At 42.1% G+C, this 23,505-nt stretch overlaps 1 protein-coding gene across 1 annotated transcript in view; it reads right to left on the bottom strand.

Annotated features, from left to right (window-relative positions):
* Positions 1-15,624: 15,624 nt before the first annotated feature.
* Positions 15,625-23,505, bottom strand: part of specc1 (sperm antigen with calponin homology and coiled-coil domains 1) — a 314,251-nt gene continuing 306,370 nt past the window's right edge. The window contains exon 12 of the mRNA XM_037687657.1: positions 15,625-15,685. Within this exon, the coding sequence (XP_037543585.1) occupies positions 15,625-15,685 (61 nt within the window). The remainder of the gene's footprint in view (positions 15,686-23,505) is intronic.

The raw sequence follows: 23,505 nt of genomic DNA on the forward strand, positions 1-23,505 counted from the left end.
TTTTGTATGACAACCCAGTGACAAGGATGCCTGCAGCGCCAGCACAACGTTAAGACATCATGCGCGGTGGGGTGTGCCCTTGCCTGCCGGCGCGCTTGGGGCCCTTGGAGTCGGGGGCTGGGCGCTTGGGCCTGTGTCGGCTCGGCCTGGTGTTTGCCTGGTGGGGCTCGGGTCCTCTGGCCCTGTCAGGCCTTGGCCTGGGTGGTGTGGGTCCTCGGTGCCCGGGCCTTCGTGCCCGGGCCTGGAGCTGAATCGCTGCGGCGGGTTCCGGCGGGGGCCTATGAGTTCGTCGCTGTTGGCCCCGGGGGGTCACTGTATGTGGTCGCTGGTGGGGTTCTTCCGGCTCTCCCCTGTAGTCCGATCTGGGGGGTGGGCGAGTGGTTCGTCCTGTGTGGGTGGCCCTGGGGGCTCCGCGGTCGGGGTCCCTCCTGGGGTCTTGGGCTCTGATCCCCCCTTTTTTTGTCTGCCTCTGGTCTTGGGGGTCGGGTCTCTGCTGCTTCACAGTTACTATTAAATGTTCTATTAGAGAAGCCTTATACACTTATGCATGCTCACAACCACACACAAATAGAAGCAGGGATGCTTATGTAGGCTTTATATGTAGATATATAGATATGTATATGAATTTATATTCATGTGTATGTATGTATGTATATAGACGTAGGTATGGGCATATATATTTATGGAAACTTACTGCAAAGCAATGAATATTTTAAGTTCTTTATACATATGTATTTTGTTGCTGTGTTTTGTCATGTTCTTTGCAGGTGAACAGACAGTGGCCGGTTGTTTTGCCGTGTGCTCTCTTTGTGTATATTTCTTATATTTTGGAGTCTTTCTTTGTCTTTTCTTTCTTTCTATCCTATTAAAAAAAAAAAAAACCTACACTAGATAGTCACTAGAATAAATATTTCATAATAATGGTGTGGAGAGGATGGCTGTAAGGGGAGAAGGGAGGCCATCACAAAAAAAAAAAAAAGACATCATGCGTGCCATTGAGTTTAGATTTTTGAAAATTTACAAATTTGCACTGTTCGAGTGTTGTCATTGTGTTGGAGAGAGTAAATGTCATGAATAAAATTGACATTAAAAATAATCCAAGTTAAAGTGTTACATCATTTTCAGCCACCTTTTTGGCATCTGCATTTGGTAGCAGGCCAAACTGACAAAGATCATGCAGAAGAATGTAGTATTTTAATTACACAGCAGAGAAAGCTATGTAGTCTATGTAACTAGGTTCAGGGGAAAAACATCGGTATAGGTATTGGATATTGGCCAAATGAGTAACATATTGGATATTGGCCAAATGAGTAACATATTGGATATTGGCCAAATGAGTAACATATTGGATATTGGCCAAAAGTCCAATATCATGCATCCCTGCAATTATAGCCACATACGTAGTTACACATTGAAGTTGTGCCTTTATTATTGGGAATATAAAACCCATCTCCTTCCTGAGCAGTGTGACAGCAGAACATTCAGGTAATACTTCCATATATCTGAACATATGAATGTGGAACATCTGGACATTGTACCTAAGGATGAACCAGAGTTGTGGAGGTCCGCCATTCTCTTCCTGATAACTTGGCTGTTTTATTTTCCGTGATGAGGTGTCTCCAACTAACTTACTAAACAATCAAAAGTTTTCAAAGCTATGACACCATTAAATGGACTTTCACAATTTTTTTAAAGCCATAACATTCCTAGTATGTGTTGTAGTGAACTAGGCCTCCGACCAAAACCTGTCTCTGAAGACCTTCATGGGACAGGAACTGTTATTTCATTGATTTGAATCCAGAAATACAAATTAGCTCATCCAGAGACTGTCTAATTGTATCCTGAAATAATCAATTGAAAGAACACTCTTCTTTTTTATTATCATTACTATTTTACAATATCTTGATAATCAAAGGGTGTTTAGTTCATATCATTCCTAATGTTGAAGTGAACCACTCATTTTAAATCAACTGTGAAACAGTATTAATTATTTTTTTATACCTCATTTAAATTAGAAATCAAGTTAAATGTCTATTTACAAAGTAATTATGCATTTTGATTTTCTGTCTAAAGGGGAAGTAGTGATGTCGGTCAAAAGTCAGAGACAGTCAGAAAGAAGTTATTAGAACGGGCTGTATTGTTTTTAAACATAGCAGACGGTAAAAAGAGAAACACTGGCATCTGCGTTCCTCTCACTTCGCCATAACATTTCTCTGTCTGTACTAAACGTTCCTAAACATTACTGAATCCTCTTTTGACTTTTAATAACCCTCTGACATCACTAGAACACCCCCTGTTGGTTGTTTCAACCAATCAGGAAGTCCTAAGTGACCGGAAGTGAGAACTCTTTAAAAGTCCACACTTCCTGGAACTACGGAGTCTACTCCGTTCTTCTGAAGTCTTGGATCTGAGTTGAACTCAGTCTTTGATGGAGTCTTCTCAAGCCTTGTGGAGTCTTCCACTTCTGAGTGGAAACTCTGACGGACTCACAGATGCTTGCTGTGAATCCACCCGGGTGTAACGCCTCCAACTTCGAAGGGAGCTGAGCCTGTTTGTTGAACTGAGTAAATCGACACGACTTCTGACGATGACCAGCCGCTCTTACCGGAGACGCTGAAAGTAGCGTTGAAATGGACCCAACACCGGAGCTGATTTATCTCCTGCGAAGGTAACGAGTCATGACGTGCTAAGTGTACCGGAGGTTTGAGCTGGTGATTGAAAGAAGCGTGCCAAGTTTGGTCAACAACATACACCTCTCTTCACTCATCTTTTCTTTAAACCTCTAAACCCCTCCCTTTAAACTCTTCTATTTTGCCAGTAATCCAGATGCCTTCAGAAATGTTTTGTCTTATTAGTAAAGCGTGCCAAGTTTTATTAATCAGAACCAGATCAGCTAATCATGTGTACGTGTTTTGATGTTAAATTTTGATTCTGTTAAATAAATGACCGCATTTATTCTGATGGGTCAAAGGAAAATTAACGTCTCTTGTCACTGGTTAAACAATCCTCACAGTTACCTCGTCACATGGCGTTAATTTAACTCGAAAAAGAAAGAACCCGTTATATTGAAATAATTGTTAGTGAAGGTACAGCGAAGCAGCACCCCACATTTGGTGGGACCGTACGTGTTTTAAATAACACATTTGGTGGGACCGTATGTCCTCAGCAAAGCTGTCCTTGACCACACTACAGTGTTAACATGGTGATTTTGAAGAGTGTTTTTTTTTTTTCATTTTCATTTACCCTTTATTTATACAGGTAATAAAAGATCCTCTAAAAATTGCATTTTTTCATAATTCAGGCATTCAGAAATATCAGGATTGCCAACAGCAGTCCTAACGACCTAAAACAGTAAAGATTTAGTCTAATGTAAGACAGTGAGAAATAAATGGTTATGTGTCCTTTTATACACTTAAACATTTGGTTTCAGCTGTATGCAGTCCAAAAAAAAAAAAAAAACCCTAAACTAAACAATAAAAAATGATGACAATAATGATATTGTCCAGTCACTGATCTTCAACTGAGGTGTTGTAGAGCTAGGACAGGTCAGCCCTGAAGAAGTGCTACATTGATTAAAATATCGAGAAGCGTAGAAACGGATGAGTTCTGGAGAAGTGTTACAATAGTTTGATTCTGGAGAAGCATAGAAAATGTCTGATTTTGGACGTGCTGCAATGCTCTGGTCCTTTGGAGCAAGGTGGGGCCTGGGCAGGTGTTGCAAAACTCAGTCCCAGTTCACACAACAATGTTCATAGGTTGGTGTTGAGTGTAGTTGTGTACATTTTATGAAGGCTAAAAGATGGACTTTGATATGACTTTTTCTAAATACTGGAGATGTGCAGTATACAAAAACGTTGTGCCTCCCTGCAACACATCTATGAATCATCTGACATAACAAAGATGCCTTTCATAAACATTTAAAACCGACATCTATTTTATATATATTTATAATGATCACATGAACGTGTCCACGCACACACATACACACACACTATTACTTGGAACTATCCATCCATCCATTATCTTTACCCGCTTATTCCATTTTGGGTCACGGGGGTCGCTGGTGCCCATGTCCAGCAATCACTGTGCGAGGGGCGGGGTACACCCTGGACGGGTTGCAAGTCCATCACAGGGTCATATAGAGACAAACGAGACAAACAAACATTCACTCTCTCACTCACACCTAGGGACAATTTAGAGTTACCAATCAGCCTAACATGCATGTTTTTGGTCTGTGGGAGGAAACCGGAGCACCTGGAGAAAACCCACGCATGCACAGAGAGAACATGCAAACTCCACCCAGAAAGGCCCCTGGACCGGGGTGTGAACCAAGGACCTGCTCGCTGAGAGGCAGCAGCTCTACCAGTTGCGCCACCGTGCTGCCCGCTACTTGGAACCAGAGCCCTGTAAAGAGAGAATTGCGACACTCCCATAGACTCCCATAGAAAGAATGGAATGCGGAAGTCACGTGGGTCATGAAGCGGCAAAGAGTTCCAAACAGCAGCGGGTTCAGCATTGAACGTAGTTCATTTTCCGTGTTTTTCCGGTAAGTTAATGAAAATGCGACACTTTTTCTCCATTGTGAAGCGTTATCTGACTGTTCTGTACCTCAATTTATCAACATTAATACTTCATGTCTCCAGTTTTAGTTAATGAAACGTTTTAAATTGCTAGTTGTGTTTTAACTGCAGCTGCTCTGCAACATGACGGTTTAAACGGGTCTATTTCTAATTCAACGTTTTAAAATATATATTACTGCTTACATTTTGAAAGGTGGTCTTTTTTTAATTTATGGTAATTCCAGTTACTGAACTCAACTAGAAAATATTTGGCCTTTTTTCCTGAGAGATTCGTTCAACCTTTATTTCTACAGGTAAATCCCATTGAGCCTCGAGGACTCATTTACAAGAGAGACCTGATTTAACAAAGAATGATGACAACATGACAACAAGACTGACATAATTTAGTTAAAGTTATAGATCATTTGTCAAAGACTGCAGCATAAATTGTGACATTATCATTAAAGAAAAACGTGATTGTGGAGATGAGTCCATTTTTTTCATGTTTTCCAGGTAAACCAGAGGAGAATGACTTCATGAACTGAATGTTGCATTCAAAGTATCACAAAGGTACAAGATCTCATTTTCTGTCTTCTATTAATCAATAACAGCTGAATCAAGATGTTTGAATAAAATTACTTTACCACCATAACCTTCACAAAGTTAGTATTTACTGCAGGACTGTTCATTTACATTAGTTTTATATTATTAGTTTAGTGTTTGGTAATCATGGGTCAAGTTGAGATGAGACTCTTTCAAGACAGAACAAGAAATAAGAATTATTACCAAGAACATATCAGCATCAATAAACTGTAGGACAGTAACAAAACACTTATTAAACTATCACAGGTACATTGAGATGGAGATGGAAGTTATTCTTCATGCCAGTTGTCTTCATCTGATCTTTTGGAAAAATATGTCAATTTATTTTCCATTAACATTTTTCTTCACAGGACTGAGTTAATTTTCTTGTCTGTGAGTTTCTTCTGTCCTGCTTATGTATTTTTTTGTGTTCTAATTGTTCCCTCAGGTTTTTCATCTCTGTTCCCTGACTGCCTGTTGATCCATCCTCCTGGTCCTGTTGATCCTGGATCATCAGATCCTGACATGTCCCCGTCCTCTGAGGACACATTTTCATCTTTCCCCCATCTCACTCGCCTCATTTCTGTTTCTTCCTCAGTCTCTGAAATTATGTCACTGTTAGAATGAAGATTATTGTTCAATAAAAATATGACATGTCTTATTGTAACACTGTTCGTACCAAAGTTTAATTTAGAACAACATGTGTGATCACTGGTCAGATCACTGGTCAGTGGAAGTTCTGCTGTTCTTCTCATCTGGTTTTGGTCCATGAACAAATGGTTGAACCTCCTTCAGTCTCACACGTCCTCACTGTGTCTCTGTCTCACACGTCCTCACTGTGTCTCTGTCTCACATGTCCTCACTGTGTCTCTGTCTCACACGTCCTCACTGTGTCTCTGTGAACTGTCCTCTCTCTAAATGTGTCTGTAGAGTGACATTAGTTTATTTTCTTGCACATTTCTTTGACAGTTAAACATTTTGAGCCCTGATTGAAAATGTTTGTGCAGATTAAATTTACAGCTCTCACTTTATGTTGTTGTGATGATGATGATGATGATGATGGTGCTCCTGCTGACTTGAGATGATGTCATTAATAAACAGTATAAATGTCAGTAAAAGTACTTTATTAAAGCTTGCTTTACATTTTACATATTTTATAATTGTTTGGAAATTTATTTTTGCACAGTTAACACTTATTTTGTCATCTGTTATGATTTTAACTAGAAACAGTTTCATTTAAATTAACATTTTAATCAATGAATTACAGTTTTACAATAGTTGTCAGGCTACAATCAACTCAGTTATCAGGTACTTGGTTGACATAAAAAAACGACAAATACAACAATTCTATTCAGTCTCTCTTGTAAATGAGTCCTCGTGGCTCAATGGGACGAACCTGTTTAAATAAAGGTTGAATTAATATCTTCTATAGAAATCAAGAATTCATCCAGATGATCTGAGGTAAGCTGGAGCAGATCTGATGCTGCATGGAGGACAAGGTGGAGCATTCTCATGCAGAGAACATCAGAAACAGCTTTATAACAGGAGTTACTCTGATCTTTTTTTATCGTGTGTAACGTTATAAAACACTGATGTGGCTATATTGATCATTGTATTGCATATACATTTTTTTTCTAACAAATATGTGTTGGCAGTCTCGTTTCCTTCTAAAATTTAATGATAAATGTATCAGCCGCTTCTAAAAATGCTTTGATAAAATGCATAGTCTGTGAAATAATCAATAATCGGTTAAGTAATCAGTTCGTTACTGCTCAGCAATTACTGAAAGACGTCAGGTAAAGTAAGAAAAGTCGATTTTTGTGTTATGCTGCACCAGCAGCTGCTCAAACTGACCGACAGCGATGAGCTGTTTGGAACTATGGGGAGCTGCATGAACCACGTGACCGCGTTTCGGCGAGTTCAAAGAGTGTCGCAACTCTCTCTTTACAGGGCTCTGCTTGGAACTAGTGGGTGACAAAAAAAGTTTAAAATAGAAAGTGCAGGAAAAGCACAGAAACAAGACAAAATTAAAAGCAGCTTTACACTAAAATTAAACTTTTTGGAAAATCACGTTATTTATACAAAAATGTAAACTTAAATTTTTCTCTTACCTCTGTCATGAGCCGTTTGAGAAAGCAATGATGTTCTGCGCATGCGTGAACAAGACCATGCGAGCTACTTTAGGGGATTCACCACGCTTACATACCAGATATCTTAAACTGAGTTTTGAGCTTGCCATAATGGCGCTGGGTCTTTTACTTTGATAGGATAGCGCATAGATATAAACACTAGATACAGCATCTAGTGTCCATCTAGTGGATCTAGTGTTTATATGATATCTATGGGGAAAAAAAAAAAGATATCTATGGGATAGCATAGATATCATATGATATCTATGTGGGATAGCGCCCAGCTCGTTCACCGGAAGTCGTACAACTTCCCGTAACAACATCCCGTCGTTTAAAATGCATTCACTGTTACCGGCTGTGGCTGAGCAGCTTTTTCAAGATATCCAGAAAACATATGAAGAAACGTCTCAAAGTAAGCTAAGCGTTAGCACTGAACATCACTGGCAATGACTTCTGCTGCTAGCTTGTTTAGTTGTACGGAGAAGTGGCTAGAGTCAGTAGCCATCATGGAATCATACACTTATTTTAAGAAAATTAAAGTAACTATTGAAATAAAGTAATTAGTAATTATTGCAAATGTAAATAAAATATATGCGTTAATGAAACAGTTGTTAATAAAGTGTAGCTGAAATACAGTATTTTAACTTCGTGTTGCTGTAATGTAGGAGTTTGTCTGTAGGTGGCGCTGCTGCATCAGAATGAAATGTTCCAAGTTTTTCTAAAGAGAAATACACATTTACACAGCTGAAGAGCGCTTTTTGTGTTATACTTGGAAAAGTCATGTTTATGTTTCCCTCTAAGCCATAACAGAAGAAGCTGAATTAATTTGTTTAAATTTAGATTTTAATTATTTTGTAATGAATATATCCTTCAGTAAAGGTGTTGTTTCCTCCATGTGAGCCAGACACAAACCTAAAACATTTTTTGTTTCTTTAAGGATTGTAAAAAATGTTTTAAACATGTATGATTTAATTTAAACTACCATCACTATCCCCGATTATGTATGCCAAATTACAGATGAACAAATTATGTTTTGTTTAAGGAGTTGTAATATCAGTTGGTGTGCAATAGATTTAACAACCGTGTTATTTGTGCACTGTACACAATAATTAAAGGATTTTACCATATCCTAAACTAAGCAGTATTGGAACTGTTTCCAGTATTGCTTAGCATGCCATAACTTATTACACCTTTATTAAATTAAATAACTGATTTTCCATTTTAAAATAACTAACTAAACTGTCTGTTTATAGATTTAGCTTAACAAATATCTGCAGTTAGTGTTTAAGTTTTATACAAACTGTCTGAGAATAAATTGTGGAACTGTAGTTTTGGATTTTAGTAAAAACATTTGTTTTCTCCCCAGTTTCTGATGATCTGCTTATTGCGTAAGTAAATATTTTCTTTAATACATGTCAGATTTTTGTTTATTTATCTATTTGTAATTCTGAAACTATCCATCCATTACCTTTACCTGCTTCTTCTGTTCTGGGTCATGGGTATCGCTGATGTCAACAGCAGTCACTGTGCGAGAGGTGGGGGATACCCTGGGCAGGTCTCCAGTCCATCACAGGGACACATAGAGACAAACTAGACAAACAACCATTCACTCTCTCACTCACACCTATGGACAATTTAGAGTTATCAATCAGTCTAACATGCATGTTTTTGGTCTGTGGGAGGAAACCGGAGAACCTGGAGAAATCCATGCATGCACGGAGAGAACATGCAAACTCTGCTCGATTGGACCCTAACCGGGATTCGATCTGGTGACCTTCTCACTGAGAGATAGCAGCTCTACCAGCTGAGCCATTGTGCTGCCGGATATGTTAAAGCTCTGACTCATTAGATCTTCAGTAAACACTAATCACCCAGTGTGGTCGGAGTTGAGATGTCAAAGGTCATGAACATTGCTCAGTTTGAAATCACCAAAAAATGCAGGAGAATGAAGAACACAATTTTAGCGTCTGGATTTCCCAAAAGTGATGTTTCACTGAGACACGGGGTCAGGGCGCTGTTCTGGTTCTTAAAAAAACATTTCCTGTCTTTGGGAGTTGAGTTGTGCTCAGAGGAGGACCGTTCACTGTCTGACTCCACATATTTATATCCGGTTTGTTCTTCAGATTTTTTTTTCTTTTAGAGATCATCTCACTCTGGTAGCCCACAAGAAGATCTTACTTCTGTGCATAAAAAAAAAAAAATCAGAATTAGTTAAAATAAAGAAAATATGTATCATAGATAAGCAAAATTTACTTTTTCATTTATTTGACAACCATCCATCCATTTTCTTTACCCGCTTATTCCATTTTGGGTCACGGGGGTCGCTGGTGCCCATGTCCAGCAATCACTGTGCGAGAGGCGGGGTACACCCTGGACGGGTCGCAAGTCCATCACAGGGCCACATAGAGACAAACAAACATTCACTCTCTCACTCACACCTAGGGACAATTTAGAGTTACCAATCAGCCTAACATGCATGTTTTTGGACTGTGGGAGGAAACCGGAGCACCCGGAGAAAACCCACGCATGCACGGAGAGAACATGCAAACTCCACCCAGAAAGGCCCCTGGACCGGGGTTTGAACCAAGGACCTGCTCGCTGAGAGGCAGCAGCTCTACCAGTTGCGCCACCGTGCTGCCCTTATTTGACAACTACCAAAATCAAAAGAGTCATAAGTCAAACACACTCATAAACTGCAGTGCAGTTTAGATAGTTATTTTGTATTTTAACACTGACTCTAAGCTTATTATCCGTCAGGAGTTTACCTGATGAGGAAATTCAGTGTTTTTGTGGCAAAAAAAAAAAAACAAGCCTCCTGCTGCCCTTGGGTCAAAATGACTCACAAAACCGGGGCCTAGTAGGTCATTTTGACCCATGGGCAACAGGAGGGTTACCACCAACTTGTATTTTTTGTAATAAAATGTTAAAAAAAGAAATAATAATCAGCACTATCTTTGTATTACTTGTTGGCATTATGACTTTCCTTTGATTCTTGTCCTCCTTTTTTCTTTTCTTATAGGCTGAAATTTGTCTTCGGCTCTTGTGCACTACAGGCTCTGGACCTGGTGGACCAGCGTTCTGTCACATGTCTGACCTCTCCCAGTGGACGCAAGGCTTTCCAGGTCTGTCAACCCTGTGCAATCAGCAGTCCCATTTACACAAATTATATTTAGTCAATTATTAACTTGTATACAGTTATGCAAAAAACACATAAGATGCACTATTGTGTGCAAGATAATGTGATCATTTATATTAAAACATTATAGAATAAACTTGTTTCACATCATAACTGTGTTTAACAGTATTATATAAAAAAAGTCTGCCTGCACAGATGAGCATTTATACTGATGCTTTTTTTTTATCAGAGCTGACAGTTTTAGGGTGCATTCACACTAGACCTGTTTAGTCCGCTTTAATTGAACTCTAGCTCGTTTTCCTTGAAAGTCCGGCTCGTTTAGGGAGGTGTGGACGCGCCATCGATCTCTGTCACGGAACAAAAAGGCGAACTCTGGCCCGGGCTAAAACCTAGGTCTCGGTCCGGTAGAAGAGAACTCCAGCGCGGTTCGAGTACAGTGTGAATGCAAACAGACCGAGCCCCGCTCCGCAGGGTAAACAAACACGCATTTCTCTTACCTTATATGGAGCCGTCAGCTGCCTTGTGTGAAAAACAATATTCTCCATGGTCTTCTGTCTCATCTTCTGCTCATGCTAAGTCCATTTTTGAGAAATGACAAAATATAACTCCTAAAACTGCTAAAACTTGATGCCACTTCGTTTTTATTTTTATTTACAGAAAAAGAAGAAGAGGTTTTTGTGTGGTTTCTTTCAGTAGTTCTTGTTGCAGCGCCCCCACAGGCGAGTGGGGGAATAGGTTGGTTCAACAGGTTGACTCGACTGCACAGTGCAGTGTGAATGCAAACGCACTAGCTTAAATGTAAACAAAAGCTCATGAATATTGGTCCTGAACCGAGTCTACCGGACTATCTAGTGTGAAAACGACTTTATAGTCACTGACTAAGACACTGATAAAATTAAAGCATTTATCTTATTTCCAGATGGTAAATTCATTCAACCTTTTTTTATACAGGTTAATCCCATTGAGCCTCAGGGACTCATTTACAAGAGAGAAATTGTACTTTTTTGGAGAGAAATTTGATATGACAACCATCACTGTATTCAAGCAGTATGCAGAAACAATAGTAAGTCATAGAGGAGGAAGACTTTGAGAAATGCAACAGCCTGAAAAGAACAGCAATAAAATGACGTCCCTAAAACTAGCTGGTGGTTTTGTCCCCCATTGCAGAGCGAAGAGGGGAATCAAAAATACCCTTCATCCATCTTGTGGAAAATAAGTGAGGTACCAACTTCCATTCTGGTGTATCTCAACATCTAGGCATAAGAAAAGTCCCTATGAAAAAGTGGTTTGCCATGTCATAATCCAAGATGGCTGCTGCCATAAATGTATGTAAACCTTGTGAACTGGATAACTTGAAAAATAAGCATTCCATCTAGGGCTGGGCCTTATCTTATCATTCACAATAATACCGGTAAAAAAAGCTTGCCCAGGAAAATAAATTATATCACGATATGTTAATTTCATGATGTAAGTATGTCAGTGTTTCCCCTGCTATTATACAAGCGGGGCGCCCTGCCCCATTAACAGAACCGAGCGCGCCGAACTACCAAACCGAACTGCGCACACCCCCTCCCACCTGTCGGTGCTGGCGTAACGCTAATTAGCTGCGCACAATGCTAGCTAGCTAAAAAGCTAAAAACAAACAGCGTGCGGCTCAGCTGTCTCTCCATCCAGCTCTAAACTGCAGGTACAGACACGCACATGTCTGTTTCTTGAATTCACAGTCCATGGAGCAAGAACAGAGTCAGGTGATCAGAGACAGAGCATCAGAGAAATTAATCATTCCTTCAGGAACAGAGGAAGCTGAAACACCACAGCTTCAGGGTCAGCTGATCACCTTGTTACAAGTTCTGGAAGTTATAGCTCATTTAAAGGCAACATATATTTTGTTATATGTTACATTTATGCTCAACAGATCTTAAGATTTCATTTTATTTAGTTATTTTTGGAAACTGCACCTGCACTTTAGTTTTTGTGGTGGATTTTGTTGCTCTATTTTGTGCAGATTTTTTCAATCTAAATAACAGCAGGATCATTTTTATTTTTATACTTTGAGACTGACTACTTTACTAAATAAAGTAATTTCAGTAAAATTAACCCTTGTTGTTTTTGTTTGTTTGTTTGTTTGTGTTTTGTTTTTATATAATACTGCAAAGCAACAAGTTAATTTTACTAAATCAATAACTATGAGTTCTGTTTTTTTTTGTTATATCACAAAATTTATCATTCTCGTCAGAATGCTCTGAAATATCACAATATTATATTTGAGCCATATCGCCCAACCCACCCCTAGCCTTCTTCCATTTCGGTGTGTTGCTGCATCTAGGCCTAAGAAGGTCACTGTGGAAAATTGGTTTGCCACATCAATAGATGTGGAGTGGAGTGGTGGCGCAGAGGTTAGAGAGGTGGGCCTGTGATCCGAAGATCGAAGGTTCACGCCCCGGCCCCGACAACATCAAAATTGTGGGTGGGGTAGGTGAAACACTCACACTTGCCCCCACCCTCATTCGCCCCACTCTGGGCCCATGAGCAAGGCCCTTAACCCCCTCCATGTGCTCCCTAAACAGGTCTCTCTTGAAAATGAGTTGTCGTGGCTCAATGAGACTACCTGTATAAATAAAGGCTAAATGAAAAAAAAAAAATGAAAAAAAAAAAAGTAAACCAGCCACCCCAATCATTTGAGGTAACTACTCTTCTTTATATTACTTAAACATATCGTTTCCTCAAATGATTGGGGTGGCCGAAGATTAATCTATGGTGGCCAAGGCCACCATTGGCCACCCCCTGGCTCTACCAATGTGCCTGGAGGTAGATAAAATTACTCCCTTCGCTCACCAGGATCCGTCACTCTGCGCTGCCTGAAACAAGCAAGAAAAAACTACCTCTCCTCTTATACACAATGTAACTCCTATCCACTTGAATTTCCATCCATCCATCCATCCATCCATCCATCCATCCATCCATCCATCATCTTTACTGAGGGGTAAAGGGCGGCTGTGGCTGAGTGGTTAAAGCAGTTGTCCTCCAATGCGAGAGTTGGGGGTTCAAATCCACCAGTAGTCACATGCCGAAGTGTCCCTGGGCAAGACACTGAACCTCTCCTTGTAAGGATGGTACTTTTCTGTGGCCCGGTTTGTGTCTGTTTCCCTCGTGCTTCCTCATTAGTTTCCATTGTTGCCACCTGTGTCTCGTCCCAGCTGTTTGTTATCATGTCTCGTCTTCTCCCTGTATTTAAGCCGTCCTATTCTGTCTTGTTCTTCGTCGGGTCGTCTTCGTTGGGTACTCTTCCTTGGGTCTCCTGAGTCTTTCCCTGAGTCTTCCTGGTCCCTCGAGTTCCCCGTGTCTCTCGTGTCTCCTGAGTTCCCTGTGCCTCCTTCCTAGTTCATGTAAGTTTTGCTGCCCCGTCAGCTTGTTTATTTTGTACTTTTCGTTTATCATTAAAAGCCTATTTTTGTATATCTGCTGAGTTGAGTCCCTGTTCTGCACTCTGGGTTCGCTCCTGACACAAATCCTAACACTCCTAACCTCTGATGTGTGTCCCATCAGTGTATGAATGTGATAAAGCTCTGATTAGTCTCTTTAGAATGATTTGTTCAATTAGCTTTGTAGAGATCTAGTAGAGTGCTGTATGAATGGGTAAATGAGACACAGATTGTAGTGTAAAGCGCTTTGAGTATCTTGAAATAAGATAGAAAGGCGCTATATAAGTACAGTCCATTTACCATTTACTCACTTCTTCATTTTCAGGTCACGGGGGTCACTGTTGCCCACATCCAGCAGTCACTGTGTGAGAGGTGGGGGACACCCTGGATAGGTCACAAGTCACAGGGACACATAGACAAATGAGACAAACAACCATTCACTCTCTTACTCACACCTAGAGACAATTCAGAGTTACCAATCAGCCTAACATGCATGTTTTTGGTCTGTGGGAGGAAACCGGAGTACCCGGAGAAAACCCACACATGCAGCGAGAGAATATGCAAACTCCACCCAGAAATGCCCCCAGTCAGGATTTGATCCAGCAACCTTTTCTCATAGAAGTGGCAGCTCTACCAACTTAGTATTCAAATCCCTTAGTGACAGAGGACACCGGTGAACCGCTTGTTGCTCATGAAGCAGCGTTTTTGTTTTCAGGGAGTGGTCTTCTGCTGTGCTATGTATTTTTGTACTTTAATGTCAGCAGTCATTGTTAGAAAGTTCACTGCAAACATAATGTTCAGGGCCAGAAATAGGGGAGCTGCTGTTTTATAACACAAGAAGCTTCAACTTCAGTATTTGTCAATTCCCAGTGGTTGTCTGAAAGTTTTCTGACATGTGGCCTGACAATTTGTCAGACGATTTCTTTTCACAAAGATGGCCTCTTTTACTCCTCTCTCAAACCATCGTTCCTCTCTGTCCAGGATGTGAACATCTTCATCCTTGAAAGAGTGACCGCTGGTCTGGAGATGAGTGTAGACCGCAGAGTCCTGGCCTGATGATTTTCATCTTCTGTGCTGGGCCATCCTTTTGGCCAGTGGCTGTTTAGTTTCCCCGATGGAAGAATGATCACAGCCCTCCTGACACTGAACAGCTAACACAATATTACTCTTTTTGTGCCGGTGGACTGGATCTTTGGGTTGAACCAGTCTTTGTCGTAATGTATTTTGGGGTTTAAAAGCCACTGGGACGTTATGTTTAGAAAATAAACGTCTCATTTTTTCTGATACTCCCTCAACATACAGAATGACCACTGGTCTGGGTCTGGGTTCCTCCTTTTCACCTGATGGCTGACTGGAGTCCTGTTTGGGTTTCTTCTCTGCTTTCAGGAAGGCCCAGTTAGGATATCCACATTGCTCTAGAGCCTGTCTTGTGTGGGATTTCTCCTTCTGCCTGGCTCCTGAGTTAGTGGGGATGCTGTCTGCTCTGTGGTACAGAGTCCTGATGACTCCTAACTTGTGCTCCAAAGGGTAATGATCCATCATTAGGCTGATGGTCCTTCTTGACCATGTGAGCAGCTGGTTTTGGTTGTCAGCAGCAAAACTGGTTGATCCACTCTGAGAAGGTGCTATTTATAAGACGAGGTCCCAGAGGTTCTCCTGGCTCGTCACTCCACCTTCTTCTCAGGAGAGCTGCAGAAGCTTTTGTTGGAGGGCCTTTTTTCATCAGTGAGAGATCATTTCAAGATGCTCCATGGCTGTACAACGCCTCCCCAGCTCTGCTACGCCAGCCCCTCTCGTCAGACATCCCCGGCATCCGGAAGTTCATCTTTTTCCCGGATTTCGCCAACAGGGGGCCCTCTAGGACAACAAACAGAGCTCAAGGGAGGATAACCAGGTGTCGGGTTGCTGGAGGTGTGTTGATGACACGATGTGAAATAAACATCATTTTATGATGAAGTGTCTTTTAGCCAGGCTGTCAGCACGGATAATCTGACAAGCGGCCCCATCACACACACTCATCACGAATGAACCTTTTAAGGTTGTTTTCATTCACTGCCAGCGGTGCCAACACGCGCTCCCGCGGCATGAAAGCGCGCACGCAGCTCTTAGCGCCCGCCGTTCACGTCAACGTTAACGTGAGACCGCGGTACGAGCCCAGTAACGTATCTCACTCTCGGCAGGAGCGACACACGTTTTCGTCGCAGTGGTGTCAAATGCGCGCTCCCGCGACGTCAACAGTTTCACAAGCCTCACAGCGGCTCTGCTCCTTCATCCTCGAAGAAGGTTTTCTGAATTAATACTGCAGCTCGTGGAATCACTCAAAAGCTCACGTGATTCGCAGCCAAGAATGAACGTGGTCTGCACACCGAGTCCAGTGGTAACCTCGCCCCACCGATGCCGTGCGCTGCTTCCTGACCGCACCAGCGTCAAAAACGCGCTCCCGCGGCAATCCTGGCAATCGGCTCATACGTGCACCCGCTCCCCGAGCGTTTACACGGATCAGCTGCACACAATGTGAGCACAGCACATGAGCTGCGTCCCGCAGCATCAGCAAACGCACAACGATTTGCATGCTCGGGGGCGCCCGTGTTTTCTTTCTCCTTCAGCGCGCACCAGCTCACATCAGCATGCATGTGAGTTCACAGCATAAACGCGTGCCCGCTTGATAACTTTATAAACGAGTGGCAATGAGCGCGCGCTCCAGACGGATGGGCGAACCGTTTTCATCCGGGGATTTACGCTGCAGTACAGCTTAAACCCCGGTGCGGAGGAACTCTAATGACGTTTTCTGTCATTTCTGAACAGATCTCATCCCCTCTCGCAGAAGCTCAGGAAATTCTGATTTAAATGTAATGTTCCAGAGTCTCAGAAGGAGAGGAAAACGCAGGGTTCCTCTCTCGTCACTCCCTGGTCCCAACAAACCGGAAAGATGAGATTTATTCTAGATTTGTCAATTTTGAACTGTGAGAAACAACACTCCATTAATGTGCCCGAGCCGCTCTGCAGCCACCGCACGGAGCAGGGAGGAGAATTCTGCTTATCTGGACACCTGCTGCTGCTGAGCAGTTTGTACAGACAGGTGCAGCAGTGCAACTCACGTGAACCGGTTGAGTGATATCAGCTGTTTTCTGTCAGCAGACCTACGTCACACATGTCAGATTTCACGGAGGCACACACATTTAACGAGCTGTGGGGGCGCTGTGGTTCTCTACACAGCAGCTCATTTAAATGTTTTTGGAGTGTCGCACGGGTTTTTTTGAATGTGATTCAACACTTGCCTTTGAGCTGCAAATCATCAGAATTTTTGATTCACACAGACAGCAAGTGACTGTTGCATACATAACTGGCAGGAGATGTATGCGCTCAACCCATGTGCCACATTGTGAGACAGATGCTGTGTGGGGCACACCCAGTCTGCTCTCCATTGGAGTGGGGTGGACGTGTCTGCTCACAGCCTGTGGTCGTAATGTTTCTTCACCTCCCTCTCTCCCTCTGATATCACGGTTTTCTGAACCGAGCTCAGGAAGAGGGACTGACAGCTCCCCTGTCCCAAGTGTGTGAACGCATCATGGTTCCCAGGCCTACGACACTTGTTATCGGGGCGCTCGTGGAACCTGCCGTGGAGGGAGGACACTCTCCTCCAGGCGGGAGGAGCGATCAGGAGTTATTCAGAATAGGCCAGCACCTGTGGTCTGGCTGCTGTGCGGATCTTTTTGAGAGGATGGATCTCTCTCAAGATGTAGTGCGTACGATTCAGGATTCACGTGCTGCAACTACCACAGCGCTGTTCACATCAAGTGGTCAGTTTTTCAGCGCTGCTGTACAGAGAAAGGTGTAGAGGCCATTTCATGTTCACTAGGTGGTGTGCCGTCCTTTCTGCAGCAGCTGATGGACAGAGATCTGGCGTTCAGCTCGTGTAAAACGTTCACTGCGGCCATCTCTTCCTGTCACAAAATTTTCAAGACAGAACAGCTTTAATCATCTGCTGATGAAACGTTTTGTAAAAGGTGTACAGAGAAAGCGTAGAGGCCACTTCATGTCAACTGGATGACATGCTGTCCTTTTCTGCAGCAGTCGATAAACAGAAATCTGGTGTCCAGCACAATTATCGTATGCTGCGGCCATGTTTTCTTTGTCTCAAAGTTGTCGGAGACGGAACAACCTTTAATCATCCTCTGACGGAGCATTTTGACTCTGATTGAAATAGCTGCTGTGGGCCTGTTTGTGACACGAGAAAACGCTCCGTGTCAATTACGGTTTTCTCTGAGCCCGCGAGACGAACCACCGCTGGGGGTGGATGTGTTTGCCCACAGCCCATGGCCCAAAACGCTTCTGTACACGTTTTTCCTCCACCTCCTCTGATTTTACGGTTCCTGGACCGAGTTCAGGAGGAGGGATTGACAGCTCTCTTGGTGGCCCCCGAATGCGTGTCGGGGCGCCCGTGGAAACTGCCATGGAGGGAAGACGCTCTCCTCCAGGCAGGAGGAGCGATCAGGAGTTACCCAGAAATAGGCCAGCACCTGTGGTCTGGCCGCTGAACGGATCCGCTTAGAGAGGATGGGTCTCCCACAGGATGTAGTGCGCACAATTCAGGTTTCACATACTGCATCTACCACAGCGCTGTGCACATCAAAGCGGACAGTATTTCAGCGCTAGTGTACAGAGAAGGGTGTAGAGGCCACCTCATGTCCATTAGGTGGCATGCTGTCTTTTCGGCAGCAGCTGATGGACAGGAATTTGGCGTCCAGCACGATTAAAACGTACGCTGCAGCCATCTCTTCCTGCCACGAAGGGTTTGGAGACAGAACAGATTTTAATCATCCGCTGATGAAGCGTTTTCTAAAAGGTGTACAGAGACGCAGGCCTGTTTCATACCCACTTTTTCCACAGTGGGATTTAACACTGGTCCTGCAGGTCCTGATCAAAACTACATTTGAACCTCTGGATCAGATTCCACTTAATTTCTTGTTTCTTTAAACAACCCTGCTGTTGGCTTTAACATCCGCTAAGAGAGTGAGTGATTTATCTGTCCTCTCTGTCGCTCCGTCATGTTTCAGAATTCAGGCTGACGGCAGCTCAGCTGATTTAAGACCAAACCCAGCTTTTATACCTTAAAACATCACGAGCTCTTTTAAATCAAGAGTGATTTCGTTGGAGGGGTCCCCCCCCCCCCCCCCCCCCCAGATCAGAAGAAGTAGCGTCTTTTCATCTTCTCTGTCCGGTGCGGGCGTTGACGTGTTACATAGTGCGCACAGCTGCAATGCGTCAACATTTGTTTGTGCATTATAGAGATGCATCTGCAGGTCGCCCGTTATCCACCCAGCTCCTGTCACACTGGCTGTGTGAGGCCTTTTCTGAAGCCTACAGAGCATCAGATTTAGAGCCTCCTGTCAACCTCAGAGCACACTCGACCAGGGGTATCACATCTTCGACTGCCTTACATAATGGTATGACAACGCAGGACATTTTGCACTGCGGCCGCGTGGTCAACACCCTGCTCATTCATTCACTTTTATCTACGTGATGTGACGGTTCATTCCATGACACATTCTGTCCTTAGTGTTTACAGAATGAATATTGTTGTTTCATGGAACTCCGTTTAACTCACATCTGTCTGCATGCATTACAGTGTGAGATGTTGTTATCAATCACAAGTTGTGATTGTTATTTTGGTTCTATTGTCACTAATCAGTTCACGACTATTGTTACCAATCAGTTCATTTGATTAATAATCAGCTCTCCTGTTATTATTAATCTGTTCATACTGTTCAGCCGTAAACCGGTTGGTTCATGGCTCTTTTCAGCATTTTTCCCTCCCCGTTGAATTTTCCGGGGCGTTCATGCAATCAGAACGCATAGTTACACAGCATGCGTCTGTGCATGGCACACATAATTACGCAATGCGTAATTACGCACATGGGGAGCTGAGTGACAAGACGTTTCTTGGGCAAGCTTCTGCTTCATATGGTGTTCGGATGGACCCAGTGAGGCGAGGACAATATCCGCTTCACCCTTAACCCATCAGCGACAGTCTTAAAGGGCGATGCTTATACGAAATAGAACGTTGGTTACGTACTGTAACCCCAGATTGTATGAGTATAAGCATAGCCCTTTAAGCGTCGGGCCTCACTGGCTCCTAAATGGCTGAAGAAAAAGCTATTTTGGGAGCCGATTTCCCGCTCTTAACGTAATTTATACGTACCGGGTGGGGCCCACACAGCAGGTGGGCGTGGACTAAATTTTTCAGTGCAATGCTTTGCATATCGGGATAAACCCATCAGCGACAGCCTTAAAGGGCTACGCTTATACTCATAGAATCTGGGGTTACAGTACGTAACCAACGTTATCAAGGCAGGGGTGGGTGACAGAATGGCTGGATCAGGGCTCATAATGGTCGGATCAGGGCTCATAATGGTCATTTGCATGGGGTTGGGGATTGGGACACTGGAGTCAAACCTTTTGAAAAACTGGTTTAACTTGTTTGCTCTTTGTTCATTTCCTTCTATTGCCCCCACATTTTTCCTTGGGAAGCTAGTGATTTGTTTTAACATGTCCCTTGTCTGGTTTTACTGGAGTTTTCTCCAGTTCCTAACTACAAATGGATTTTCTCACTTTCAGTCTGTGTTTCAGTTCTTTCTGTACCCTCTGGAGTTCTGCTTGGACCCCTGACTTAAAGGCCCTCATTTTTTGTTAAGTAGGGCTTTCAGGTGTGGTAACCCAGGGTTTATTATTCAGAAAGCAGCAAACCTCTTTGGTAGGGATGGAGTTTTCTGTGCAGAACCCAATGTAAATACCATCTGTTCATAGATAGAAGCCTCTGAAACTTTGGGATTGCTTAAGTTCAACAAGAAGACTGGTCTAATGATTATCTTCTAATTGGAGGTTTTGGTGCTTCACTCACTAGCCTAATTGTTGAGGTGCTCCTGAACAAGACAATAGAGCCAACTTTGAGAGTGTGTAAGAATGACAGAGCTGATTAGCTGCATAAAACTGTTTACAAAGCCATATTTTTTAAGACAGTGGAAGGTAAAAATACACATCATACTTTTTTCTGAAATCAAGTAGTATGAGGTACCAGTACAGTATGTATGTCTATGTCTCAGGAGTCTCTAAAAAAGCTTTTTGCCACATTTCATGCAGTCTGCCTTATTTTTCTTTAAGCAATGCTTTTTTTCCCTCTGGCTGTTCTTCCATAAAAACCCAACTCTGTTCATTTAGCAGTTTCATTGCTCACAGGTGAATCTATTTAAGGAATTATGTGGCTTCTGGAGGTGATGATTAGAGCTTCCAAGCATGTGTTAAATACTTACGCACACTCAAATTCCACACAGATTTAAATTTATTTTTTGAAGTATTGTGTGTATTAATAATCAAAATGAAAACTGACTTTAAATTTTAGGTTTTGAGACATGATAGCAGCAACAATCTGAAAAGTGCAGCCGACTGTATCTGAACGTGTAAATCACTTCAAATATTACAAACCAAACTTTTTAGTATTTATTGCATTTTATAAATGATCCGTGTTGATTCCGCTTTGTATTTCAATTTTTTAAAAGCATTCCTTATACAAACAGTCACCGTCCTCTGAGTCAAAAGTGAACCTCAGCAGGACATAGCTTTATGCTTTGTGGGAAAAACAAGGCAGTCCACCAAGGTTGTGGTCATTGTGCCCCAAATTTCCTGTAAATTCCTTCAGGCTTTTGTAAAAATAGTTTTATAGGGAAATTTCTGTTCGTTACAATAGAACTATGGAGGAGCATGGGTTTTGTTCTGTTGGGTCATTTTCACCTCTGCTGTGGAGTCCTGATACTTTCATTTGATTTCCCTCAAGGTGGTCTGACATTTTCTGTCCAACATCTTTTTTTTTTTTTGTCCATTCAGGAAATGTAGACTTACTACAGAACAAGTGTTTGCCATTGTTGTTCTATTAGAAACTATCCCTGTTTGGTTTGCTGTAAATACTTTTATTTAATGGAATAAAAAGGTGGTTATTCTTAGCACCTCATGTTTCTTGTTATGTTTTTGTATAAAACATCATGTTTGTACAATCATGTGCATCTACTTTGACCTCATGCTGCATTGATTGAAACGCATTAAACTTTCAGTAATCCAGCAGTTTCATGTCAGATAATTTAAATGCTTCCTTTTGATTCTTGCTGTGTTTGTAAGTTAACGATAACCATGTTGGCTCAATGTTTTCAGCTGGGATCTTTTCTTTTGCTTGTTAGACTTCTTCCATGTGTCTGAACCTAAAACCAAACTTTCCTTGCTGCTCTGCAAAAAAAGATTACAGCTCAAACATCGTGTAATCACTACAGTCGTGCAAATTAAGCAAACCCACTACTTCTCAGAGGTACTACACTTACATTTGAAGGACATTTTTCTAACATAAACAAATACTTGCAAAAAATATTTTTCCCACAGTATACAAGATGCAAGAGATTTATTGTCATACGCAGTAATAATGCATTAAAACAATGTAATAACTAGGGCTGCAACAACGAATCGATAAAATCGATAAAAATCGATGATTAAAAGCGTTGGCAACGAATTTCGTTATCGATTCGTTGTGTCGCGCGATTATGCATCTTTCACGGCGCTGCAGAGCCGTTTCGTTTCGTTCACCTGCAGTTCATTGTCAATGCTGACTGACTGAATAAAATTTGAAAAAAAAAACTGCAGCGCGAGTTGAACAGAGCGAGGGGGGAGGAGGAAACAGAGCAGAGTGTTTTCAAAGGAAATTAAGTAAATTTTACAAATGAGCAACGCAGCGAAAACTGTTCGACCCAAGTCCTCCAAAGTGTGGGAGAACTTCACAAAGATAAAAGATGAGAAGCATGCCGCTTTGAAAATCACCGACACGACACGAGAGAACCACGGAGATGAAACATAAACATGTCGGAGTCACGAGGAGGAGGAAGGAGCTGCAGCTGATACAATTCTTCATGTGTTGCAGGTGAGTCTCTACAATTTAACACATTGTTCTGTTTCAAGAGAGAAAACGTAACGTCAGTCTGTCTGTAGCTGAAGCTGCTGCTTGTTTGTTTGTTTGTTTATCTGATTAATGGCGGTGATAGAGAACGTGTGTTACTTTTTATTTAATTTAATTGGAACAAGCAGTGTTTAAATGTGATTTATAAATAAATCTAACACAAAGATAATAATTTAACGATTAAGCTTCAACTTTTAATTTGCTGGCAAAGTCTGAAGACACTGCAGGTATGGCAGGATGAATTGCATTTAAACAGGAATTAAAGTAATTTATTACATCTACTCAAATGTGTGTAATTAAATAATTTATGTGTGTGTGTGTGTGTGTGTGTGTGTGTGTGCGTGCGTGTGTGTGTGTGTGTGTGTGTGTGTGTGTAATTGCTCTTTTAGCTACTTTTGCCTGAACCTAACACTGTAAGTGAAACAAGGCATTTCTTGAGTTGCTGTAAATTATGCTATAAAACATATTTACTCTCTCATTCCAGAAAACAACAACAAACAACAACATCCTTCATGATGGACGGACATCATGGACACCACAGCAGCAGCTGTCTTCACTGAAACATCCTGAACATGATCGTCACTGACATGAGGCCTCTGTCGATGGTTGAAGACGAAAGCTTCACTACAATAATCCACACTTTTAATCCAGGTTACAATAATCCACACTTTTAATCCAGGTTACA

This window comes from Nematolebias whitei, chromosome 14 (assembly GCF_014905685.2).
Source record: "Nematolebias whitei isolate Nwh7 chromosome 14, NemWhi1, whole genome shotgun sequence".
Lineage (NCBI taxonomy): Eukaryota > Metazoa > Chordata > Actinopteri > Cyprinodontiformes > Rivulidae > Nematolebias > Nematolebias whitei.